The 12,122-nt window shown below is 38.9% G+C and overlaps 1 protein-coding gene across 1 annotated transcript; it reads left to right on the forward strand.

Annotated features, from left to right (window-relative positions):
* Positions 1-3,875: 3,875 nt before the first annotated feature.
* On the forward strand, positions 3,876-11,147 carry LOC146628711 (stomatin-like). The gene is made up of 7 exons (XM_085358031.1): positions 3,876-3,936; positions 5,274-5,383; positions 5,625-5,697; positions 8,533-8,615; positions 8,759-8,962; positions 10,271-10,405; positions 10,959-11,147. The coding sequence occupies exons 1-7, from the start codon at positions 3,876-3,878 to the stop codon at positions 11,145-11,147; spliced, it is 855 nt and encodes a 284-aa protein (XP_085214157.1).
* The last annotated feature ends 975 nt before the right edge of the window (positions 11,148-12,122 follow it).

Raw genomic sequence — 12,122 nt, forward strand, 5'->3', positions numbered from 1 at the left:
AGCTCTAGACCACTGCAACATGCACAGCCACCATCCCTTAGTTTTCCCCAGGATAATTGCACTTTGCCTGGGTTTTCTGTGCATGCCACCACCTGAACTCAACAACCAGCTCTGTCACTAAAATGATTGGTGTTAATACTGAAGGAGCTTACAAATAAGGATTGATCCAAAAGAAAAAAAATACACTAGCACTTCGTCAACTGGTGTCTACATATGGTCTATACGCTCTAAATCTGCTCCAATTTTGTATTTCATTACTGACTGTAAAATTTAATCCTGATGGCTTTATCTTCATTTGTGCATGTTCTGTAGGGATCTGTAAAGGGATTTAAAATACCGTGGCCTATTAATTTTTCCTCAAAATACCGTTTTCTTTGATAATTATTAATTCTGATTTAGAGCAAAAGAAAAGAAAAAAATCCCAGTTTTGATGCATTCACATCCTTCAACATTTCATTATTGAACTCGTAGGTGTAGCAGTGTTAAAATGAATATAAAGATAATAAAATAAAGTAAGCAAACTTCAGTGCCAAATTCAGGATTAACTGCATAAAGATAATGATTCTTTCAGCCACAGATTATATCAGAAGTGTTCTGTGGATAAAACCTTTTCCAATTATTTGGTGGCTTGTGCAGTCTAGTCTTTTTTTTTATTTGTTTGTGTTTTGTTTTTTTTAGGATTTATTTTTGCCTTTTAATATTATTATAACATAAAAATAGAGCTTACAGGAAAGGACTCAAACCTGGGCCCCTGCAATAGTCTTTTGGTACATAGGTAGTCTTCCAGCCTACAGAGACTGACCAACTCTCATGTTTAGTATTCAACAGGTTTTTATGGTTGCTTTTTTTTTTAACCTGTAAATCAATCTCATGTCATTTTGAAGCATGTCTTACTTTCTAAAATGCCTCTGGAGGCAACAGTAACAAGTAGAGAGGAGGCTTACTGGAGAAGCTGTAATCAGGTATTTACAGATGTGCCCTTGGCAGAAATGTTCTCCATTGATGAAAGAACAATGCCAAAACACTGGAACACTTGAACCACGTCAGGTGGAGGACTCTAAATAGCTAAATAGCTAAACAGGTGTGCCTTTATCAGGTACACCTGTTTAGCTGCTTGATAACTGCTGCTTGGGCTTACAGAGAATGATCCAAACAATAGAAGATTGAAAAAACACTGCCTGGTTTGATGACTGTCGATTTTTACTGCAACAGTTGGGTGTTGGATCAGAACTTGGTGTAAACAGCATACAAGTATGGATCCATCCTGTCTTGTATCAACAATTCAGGCTGCTGGTGGTTTAAATGGTATGGCAGACTTTGGGCCACTTTTTATCAATTGAGCATTATTTAGACACCACAGCCTGCCTAAGTATTGGTGTTGACCACGTCAGTTCCTTTCAAACCACAGTGTACACATTTTCTGATGGTTGTTCCCAGAAGGATAACACAAAGCTACTGCAGTCAAATAGCAGATCTTAACCCAATAGAGCATCTTTGGGATTTTATGGAACAGGAGATTCACATGCACAGCCAACAAATCTGCCGCAACTGTGTGACGCTATCATGTCAACGTGGAATGAAATCTCTGACTGCTGTCGCATAAATTCACTGAAAATATTTCATTGCCTGGGTTATTAATGGAAGCTACTTTCAGTTGTTAGCATTACCCTCGACAGTAGCCTGTAAATAGCAGGTTAATTTAAATAGGCTCCAGCTGCCACACTGAGTAGACCACGGGTGTCAAACTCAAATACACAGTGGGCCAAAATTTAAAACTGGAACAAAGTCGCGAGCTAACGTTAATATTTATTGAAAAAAAAATCTTCCTCCAGATTTAAGAATGAATCTTTTCTTATGGACTCAAATAAGTTTTGCTGGAAAACTGAATATGGAACAAGCAAAGCTTAATACTAAACAATATATATATTAGCTGTATAATACCAGTAGGCCAGCTCTAACAGTAATTTGGTATGGCTTCGCGGGCCAAATGTAATTAGGCTGCGGGCCAAATTTGGCCCACGGGCCAGAGTTTGACACCTATGGAGTAGACTGTTACTTCCACTACATTTTTTGTATGTGAGGAAGCCATAAGAAAGTCAACCTTGCTGATCTTTCTTTAACCTCATGAGGCGGTGCAGACTACATAATGTTTTTAAGCTCATTTGCAGTTGAATTGTCTGACAAGGTCTATTGGTGTATCAGACCATCTTAAATAAAAAATGTGAGCTCCAAGCACTGAGCTCAATGTCTCACTTAAAGGTTCTGCCATTTTTTTTAAAATATTCAACTCATCTCATCTCAGCTTCAGATGCCAACACCTACATGCACATTTTTAAGTCAAGCACATATTTGTGACATCATTAATGCTATATATTAGGCTTCAAAATGTAAGCAAACAGTATAATATTGGAAATACAGTATAAATATTGGGTCAAATATGCTTTGGACTCAAAAGTTAAGTATTAGCTTTTGGTGGTCACAGGATACTTTGATCTGTGTGAAAGTCTAGAATATGAGAAATTTTTTTGTTTCAAACCAGAGGCGATGCTTATACATCTAGTATAAATATCTCCCCATCGAACTGAACACATTCAGTTTGACTTGACATGTTTTGTTTCTTTTAATGAGACTTCAGTAGGGATAAGAATGACAAAGTCAGGACAGATCAATCAAATTAGTTTTACAAGTCTTGAGCCACTCCTCACATCTTTATATTTTGCTTCCAAGGACCTATAATTTGTTGTAATTTTTTTCTTATTTATTCCTATTAATTTTTAAGCAATGTTTTTTCAGACTCTAAAATGTTTCTTTTGAAATTAAACCAGTAGAAAACAAAAGAAAAAGTGTCGGGCATAAAATACTTTCTACAGCAGATAAACACAATCTGAAGGTCTTACAGAAGGGCATTAGGGAAAAGATTGTATCGGTATGCCAAATTGCACAAGAACTCGACCAAATATTAGCAGGTCTTATTGAGTGATGAATCCAAACTTGACATTTTTGGTTCAGATCATTGTTGACATGTACATAAGAGGTCAGGAAAGAGGTGCAATAGTGAGCGTCTACATCAATCTGTAAAACGCAAAGAGGTCCTGTGATGTAATTCATTTAAAGCCTATGGTGTTTGGGGACCTTGATAAAATTGATAGTATTGAATGCAGAAAAGTACTCTTAGATTTTGATCCACTATGCAATGCCTTCATTTTTTTCAGTGCGACAGTCCCAAACACATTGTCAGTGCAGTGAAAACATACCTGGATAGAAGAAACTCACAATGGAAGTCGATGATGGATTGGCCTCCCCAGAGCGCGGAACTCAACATTACTGGCATCATCTTGACAGAAAAATTTAAAAAAGGAAGTCAACATCCAAAGGAGAGCTCTGAATGTCCAAGAAACTAGGAGAACTATTCCTGAAGACCACTTAGAGAAAATACTGGAAAGCTTTCCTGAGAAAGTTCAGACTGTGAAGAATGACTGTGGTCACACCAAATATTGACTTTCAAGGTAATTAGAACAAACTGTGTTCACCTTATACTCTGTTTGTTTTGCCGCATATATTTAAACATTTCTTAGCAAAACATTAAGAAATGAGAAGTGACTCCAGACGTTTGTATAGCATGAACAATAGTGAACTGAATATGAAACTTCCTCGTTCTCTTCTCCGGGTGGTTTTTCCAATGTTTTCTACAGTTATGGGGTCTTCCAGGACGTGGGATGGAGCTGGTCTCAGCCACGCCCCCTTGCGTCAGATTACTGCAAGTAAAAACTTGGGTAAACGTCACCTCGCACTAACTGGCTGTCGCCCATAGTGAATCAATATATCGCTGTCATTTCCTGCTGTCACTGTTAGTTATTTATTATTTGGCCGGGACTATGGCTGACGACAACGAAGATGCTGAAATGAAACGAGCCCGAAGTCGCGAACGGCAGTTAGGTAACGGCTGCTTAATTTTCTACGCCTTTTACTGATAGCTGGACAGAGATGGCTTCATAAAGTCAGTGAACTTTGGCCCAGCCGAGTTATTTGGCTTTTTCTTTAAGTCGGCACTTAGCTGAAAGTTTTACTTTTAGATTAGCGTGAAATTTCTAATTAAATGTTGGTAGAAGTACATATTTTTTTTAGTGATCATTACTTAAAAAACGAGCTAGCTAGCTCTGACCGTTAATAAGCCGTTAATAAGTTCCACTCACACCTTAACCGTCCAGTAATGTTTTACAAGACAGTAGCGTTCAAGAAACAGTATTAAACCACGTAACATACATGTTAATTACTGTAAAAAAAAACACAAAAAAAAATTATTGTAAGTTAAGTATAAGCCGTTCATGGCATTCTGACTTCTAATTTTGTCTGTTGAATGGATTGACAGAAGTAGAGAGCTGATTTCTTAATTTGTTTGCGTTACATGTTTCAGGTTATCAACAAATTTTCAGATTAGATAAAGAAAACCACAGCAAACGCAAAATGCACTTTCCATTTATGTATTAAGGGGGAAAAGCCATCCAAACCCTACCTGTCCTATGTAAAAAAGGAATTGCCACCTAAACCTAGTAACTGATTGTGCCACTCTTAGAATCAAGAACTGCAGTCAGGTGTTTGGATGACTGGCCACATGTGTTTCACACAAAAAAAGCCTTTTTGTTCAGCATTGTGTTTTTTCCTTGGCACTCTTGCTGATATCCTTCTTATTGTTGATTCATGAATACTGTTCGTTAGATGTTGTTTTATATTCTGTTGTGACCTCGTAGATGAATCGTTGATGTGCTCTTCCAGTAAATTTGGTAGGCAGCCTCTTCCTGGGAAGATTTATTAACATTACAAGTTCTCTCCATTCATTGATAGCGTCTTTCAAAATGGTTTGCTGGAGTACCAAAGCTTTAGAAATGGAGCACTTTCCAGAGTGATAGATTGTCAATCACTTTGTTTCTTTAGATTGTGGCATGTTGCATTGTTTTTTTGTTTTTTTTTAGATCTTTTAGCTTACCTGCTTTGTCAGACAGGTTCTATTTAAGGGATTTCTTGATTCAACTATTTGAAAGGCTGAAAGGGGGCAATTACTTTTTCACATAGGGCCAAATAGATTAGGATTTTTCCCTTCCATTTTACCTTTGAAAAATAAAATAAATAAAAATAAAATCTAAAATATAATTTCTTAGCATCTAGAAGAATATACATGCAGATATGTCCAAATATACAAGATTCACTATGCATTAATATATTCTCATAGTTGGTACAAACCAGTTGAAATCATGCTGTCTGTCTTCTTTCCCCAGCTTTGGAGAACCCAAACACTGACATTGGCTTTTGTGGCAGGATTCTGGTTGGGCTCTCCCTCATTTTCCTGCTGATTACTCTGCCCATCTCCATATGGATGTGTATTGTGGTCAGCTACTTAAATTACAGTGCTATTTGTTTTATTTTAGAAACACCTTTTAAAAGCTGGTGACGCATGGTTGTTTACCATTCACCCAGATAAAATGCATCTTTACTTTACAGGAAAACTCGTTTCTTTTTAAAAGTAGCATGCATAAGAATACCTCCATATCTAGCTGCAAGAAAAAGAAATTACTCATACTTACTTACATATTATATATGACCTTGGGGTTGTTTTTCTCTGTATACAGATTGTGAAGGAGTACCAGCGAGCTATTATTTTTCGCCTGGGGCGCCTTTTGTCAGGAGGAGCCAAAGGACCAGGTAAGAAGTCATGTTTTATTTCTTTTTCTCTTTTTATTACACCATCGTGTTTTTTTTTTAAATAGTCATCTAAATATACAGTTCCTTTATTGAAATGTTAGTAGTCTTTAACTCATAGATAATATATTTTTCATGCTCAGCTGTGGTTGCATGGATCATCATTCAAATGTCCTGACATTTCTTTGCAAATGTCAGTTGTTGGACATTTGTTTAAGTGTTTCAGTGGCTCACTTTTAGCTACCGTAATACAGAGCTGCTTCAAATGGGCGGGAGGAGAACAAGCACTAGTCAGTGTCCTGTTACCAGCGATTTAGATTGTCCGTTATTTTAGATGCAGTCAATAAATTTAATATTGATTACTGCTTTTATTGGCAGACTTAATGACATCAGTTGCTATCAGCTGAGCTTTAAATTGGAGGGTTTTTTTTCTTGCATTAAATTCAGACAAACAGTGTAGGAAACTTACCCATCGTCACACAGCTGACCACAGTCACTGGACTGATTGACCTAAACATAATTTTTTCATATATGATGTGTATTGTTGAGTTACATTTTTTTCCACCCTTTGTTTTGTAGAGCACACCAGTTGTTTGGTTGCGGTTACTTTACTACAAAAACCTCTAATTCTATCAGTCTGCAAGGGAGCGCAAAAAGTTACATAATGTATATCCAAGTGTCATTACAGTGTGGTTGTTAAAATGCCGACGTGAAGAAAGTACTGATTAGATGTATGATCCGTTTTGTTCATATAGCAAAGTATTGGGCAAATTATGCACCCTGATGATGGCACCAGATGACAAAAAGAGTCATGAAATCACAGAAGCAATTGCTGTTGATTCTCGGGGCATATTAATGCGTGTACCAAATTTCATGGAAATCCACTTAATGTTTTTTTAAACAACTCGACTCAAAGTCGCAAAAGCCAACTTCATTTTGGGGGATCACAGAAACATTACCATGCATCATCTGGTAACCAAATGTAGTGCCAATTCCTCCAGTAAATCCTGAGGATTTCTCATTTGGGGGGGGGGGGCACGTAATGTGTGTTACTTACTATTTTGTGACAGTCCATAGTGTAGTTTTTGAGACACTGATTGACAGTCCAATATTTGTGTTGTTAAAACCATGAAAAAAAAAAACCATAGGAAGAATCAAAGAGAAGCATGGGGGCAGTGGGTCCTGTTGTGTTGTGTTTACAAGAGCGTTTTCTTCCTGCTGTTGGGCAGAATGACACAAGGCATGTCATAGCTAAAAATTAAAATGTGATTTTTTTGGTAGGCTTTATAGCAACAAGACCACAGACAAAGTGGGCATGGGTGCAGGTTCACTCAGGCCCCACACAGGGGCCCGAGGGAACCTGCACCCACAGAGCTGTTCAAGCGCTACAGCATATTTTTCTGAATGCCTTATCCATGCGATCAGTTATGTAACTTGTGTTTTGAATGGCAGCAGATTTGTTAGAAGCATAGAAGTAAAAAATACAGACTCCCACGAGGTACAATTTGCATACACCTCACAACTCACTGTCTCTTTATCTTTGATTTCTTGTTGTACTAGATCTAAAAACCAAGCAGTGTCCTCTCAAAATGCTGAAACGTGGCTCCTCAGAGAGCCCCGGGCTTGAGTTTATGACAACATGGGGTTAATAATAGCACCTGCAACCTGCAATTCTTGGCTTCTCTATCTACGGGCTCACAAAGAAAGTGTCACGGAAAAGAGGGACCCAGGCGCGGTTCTTGCTCACAGAAACACAGTGCGTTTATTTACAGTGAAACAGATAAGTCCAACAATCCATTCAAAAGTGCAATTTTCCAATCGTGCTCGTCCCTTGCTCCCAGTGCGTTCCGTGTAGTAACTCCCTTAGTGTGTGTGCTCCCCAACTCGCTTCTCCGCTCGCCCCTCCTGGAGGAAGAAGGAAAATCCAGCGTTAGCCACACGCTAGCCGAATAACACACTCACACTGCTCGCACAGACTATACCAGTTCGGAGTAATAATCCCACGTCGACTGTCGCCGCGAGTCCAGGTTAAATACCCCTTTCTAGCCTGGAGGAATGATTACCAACCACTGGTCAGGTAATCAGCTGCAGGTGGGCCGGCAACAGCGAAGAGGGACTCCCAATGACGACAGTCGCCAGGACACGCCTCTCCCACGGCGCGCACTTCCGTAAACAACCCCGAGGGCCAGGGAGGGAGAAGCAAACATATATACAGAAAACATAAACACAAGCAGGGTCGTCCGGAAAGGGCCGTCCGACCGTGACAGAAAGTTTACTGTAAAATCTTTCATTCTGCCTGAAACTGAGATTTTTATCGATAAACATGCTTATGTGCATCACAAGATGTTTTTCAGACTGTATTAGACCAACTGGGACCTTTTTACTTGTCTGACTGAGAGTGCTTCAGATTTCATGGTGGAAGTGGCACAGGGAGACTGTTGTTATCATCATTGCCCCTCCTGAACAGATGTCTGTGATCTCACCATTTAAATTTACAATATCTTGACAGGAATGGCATCCAACCACTCTCTATCCGGTGTGGTGTTAATGTTTGCTAAATGATTGCACACCTAGCACATGTCTATTTCACTAGTATTGTTTGATGCACTAATTCAATCATAGTGACTTGAAACAGGCTAATGAAAGCTGCAAATATCCACGGCTTTGCCTTGCTGTCAGTACAGCTGCAGTCTCATAAAGCGAGAGCTTGACTTGGCCTCCTGCCAGGATCTCATTCATCCTGGTCTTTTCAAACATTTGTGAGGAAGCTTCCTCATTATTGTGTTTACTGTAGCGTTAGTCTTTGTTGAAACTATTTGCATTCTTGTGATTTCACAGGCTTGTTCTTCGTCTTGCCGTGCACTGACAGTTTTATTAATGTGGACATGCGCACCGTCACCTTTAACATCCCACCACAAGAGGTACGACATGCACCCTTCCAGTTACATTAAGCAGATCACTTTCACTGGAATTCAGCTCATGTAATAATAACTGTGCGTAGTTATTTTATTTGTAGTTTTTTAGCTTATTACACAGTATTGTGTAAACACTGTTCTTCTCTCAGGTTTTGACCAGAGACTCTGTGGCAGTGTGTGTTGATGCCCTGGTCTACTACCGGGTCCAGAATCCTACTCTGGCCGTGGCTAATGTCAGTAATGCAGATGCTGCTACGCAGCTTTTGGCCCAAACCACCCTGAGGAATGTTCTGAGTAACAAGAACCTGGCAGAGATTCTGTCTGACTGTGAACACATTGCACATTTTATGCAGGTAAACTCCTTCAGCTTTTCTCTTAGCTGTAACTGTGACCCCAAAACATGCAAGAAATAATTATATACTTCCAAAATTTACTTCTTTTTTTTTTTTTTTTTTACATCGTTTACATTGTCCAATAAGCCTTTGAGCTGTCACTCTAAGGGTGTGTCCAAGGGTATGACCTTACACATTTGTTATATGTGGTATATCCAAAAGGTATTCCCTCATCTCTGTGAAGTCCTTCTGTCTCTATTGGCTCATTGTTAAGGCATTTTGAGATGCCATCTTGCTCTGAGCCTTGTTTACCAGGTGCATAATGCAGCTGTCACCCGAACTGTGTGTTACTGTTAAACTAACAAACTGCTGTAAACTGAGTGAAGCTTAGCTAATCCCATGTTTCTATGACGAGTCCAGCTTTTAGTTTGCTTTAGAATTTAATTATTTATTTTTTCCATTAAACTTTTACTTCCAGTTTATGCTGAGCTGCTGTAAATGATTAAATATTTATTTCTAATTCAGAGTCACAGAGACAGTGATCAGGAGGTACTTCAGGAAGTGGACAAATGTCTGTGACCACACCTCTTACTCGCTGAATTCAGCAATGCCGTTGGATTGTTTAGCTGGGTTTGGCCTGCGCCTCTTACGTCCACTTAAGGGAAATCTCACTGCTTCAGCTTAACAAGACATTTTGGACAATTCTATGCTTCCAACTTTGTAGGAATAGCCTGGGGAAAGACCTTTTTTGTTACATACTGTGCCCTAGTATACAAAGCAAAGTCCACAAAGGCATGGTTGGATGAATTTTGTGTTGAAGAAGCTGACTGAAAGTCCACTGAATACCACTGGGATGAACTAGAATGGAGTTTGTGAGCCAGGCCCCTTTGTCTAACACTGGTGTCTGACCTTACAAATGCCCTTCTGGATGAATGGGCAAAAATTCCCACTGGTAAATCTTTGTAGCAGTAACAGCTTCCACTCTCAGAAGAGTTGTATAATCATAGTATGATCAACAATGACCAATAGACACTTTTTCATGAATTCTTTTGCTCATAAAATGTAAAAATAGACATGCAGTGTGTGACAGTGTGTAGATGTAAAATGTGTGTCTGTTTCTCTGCTTTGTGAGAGAAACGTGTCACCACTGTCAGCTCCATCTGCTGGACAGTTCTGAAAAATGTAAAACTTTGAAAGATGAGGGACATCCTTCTCATTCATTTAAAAACTTTGCGATAAAATCTATTGTTGTTGAGGGTTTTTTAAACATACGTTCTATTTTTACAGATGTGGTACTACAAACGGTATATTGCATGGCTGTCTCCTCAGGTCACTCTGGACAATGCCACAGATGACTGGGGAATCAAAGTGGAGCGGGTGGAGATCAAAGATGTGAAACTGCCCCCTCAGCTACTGAGAGCCATGGCATCTGAGGCTGAGGCCACCCGTGAGGCCCGAGCCAAGGTAAGGCGGTTCTACATCTCCATATCACTGTCTAAACACAAGTCTTTTAAGGGAAATGTCTTCGAGGACCATCTGAGAGACGAAATGCTGCAAATTAGCAGCAACTGAATTTCAAAATAAGATCAAGTGGATTGTCTGGCCATTCATTTCCTAATGTGTGGGAAACACTGACCTATTTTGAAAGTATTCAAATAGCACTCAGCTTTTTGCCTTCCAGTTTCCTGTGTCCTTCTTTTGCATTTATCGATTGTTGTTATTTTTCTACACTTCAATTTCATAAAAAGGAGAAAAAAGTAACATTGGGAGATTTATGTAGTTTGTAAGGTTACATACTGGTCTAATCCTTTTAAACAATAGGTTATTGGAGATTTTAAAAATTGGTTTAAAGGAGATTTACAAATAAAACAAGAAATCTATCGCAACCCAGAAAAAAGGAATTCTGCAAGATTTTGTAATAAGAATAGTCGTAACTGTGGGTGTAGAGGCTTCTTCCACTGGGCTGTGAGATCAAGGCGCTCTTTTCATTTTCTTCCCTCCTGTTTCTCCTCTTAAGGTGATCGCAGCAGAGGGGGAGATGAGCGCATCGCGGGCGTTGAAGGAGGCGTCCCTGGTGATTGCAGAGTCTCCGTCAGCCCTGCAGCTGCGCTACCTTCAGACCCTGAACACCATCGCTGAAGAGAAGAACTCCACCATCATTTTGGCACTTCCACTGGAGATTTTGCCGAAATTCGTCAATACATGAGAAAGTGTCTAAAAAAAAGAAAAGAAATGCACATACTCCCAGCATGCATCACTGAGCACATATACATGTGTAATCAACTTCATTGCCTCACCGTCATTACATCTGACAGCAGCCAGCTTATTTTCACATAGGTTTAATTTATAACTTCTTTTTATTTTTTTCCAACTTTATAATCAAAGAAAAAAAGTGACACAATCTAGGGTATCATCTCCTAGCCCACAGGCCTTCTTTGAGAATTTACCCTTTATTACAAACCTGTGAAATTTAGCATATTCTCTGTTTATCAGAGCTGGAGTTGAATATTTGCTTTGCCTCAGCTGCCAGAGCACCTGAGCCAGCAGTGGCAATGCCCCGCAGTCATCTTGGTGTGTTTGCCAATAAATGACCACTGATTCAATATATTATATAACATATATATAATAATATGTAGTATGAGTTTTTAGTCTTAGCATAACCTTTAACTTGAAGTTTTATTTATTTAATTGAGTTTTCTTTAGTTTTTGTTTTAAGTTGTTTATTTATTTATTTATTTGCAAGTTTGTTCATTTAAAGCTTCAGAAAGTGTCCAAGTATCAGGAAGCTGAAAAAATGAGTTATAATTGATCATATTCTTTCTTTCAGCGTGTAAATATTTAAACATGTTTGAATTTATATATTGTGAAAATGACACGTTCTGTTTTAATCTGTTGTTCTGCTTTCCTACTTTTAACATAAGTGTTTGGACTGTTTGACCAAGAAGTGATTTTTGCCTACAGCCACATGTTGTTGTTGCCACACAGAAGATTTCTTTGTTAGGAAAGGGAAAGGTTGTTCGATTTTACTTTAGTAAGTCGTATAGGTTTCTGTTGTGGTAACAATAGTGACATTTAGGGAATTTTGATACATATGGAAACACAACCAGTGGACAACACTGTGCTGCTGTGTTCTCTAAAGACTGTTTGATTGATTGTTGTCCAGTTTACCAGTTTTCATTGT

This window comes from Diplotaxodon limnothrissa, linkage group LG7 (assembly GCF_057381915.1).
Source record: "Diplotaxodon limnothrissa isolate DT_005_m linkage group LG7, D_limnothrissa_male_GT1.1, whole genome shotgun sequence".
Classification (NCBI taxonomy): domain Eukaryota; kingdom Metazoa; phylum Chordata; class Actinopteri; order Cichliformes; family Cichlidae; genus Diplotaxodon; species Diplotaxodon limnothrissa.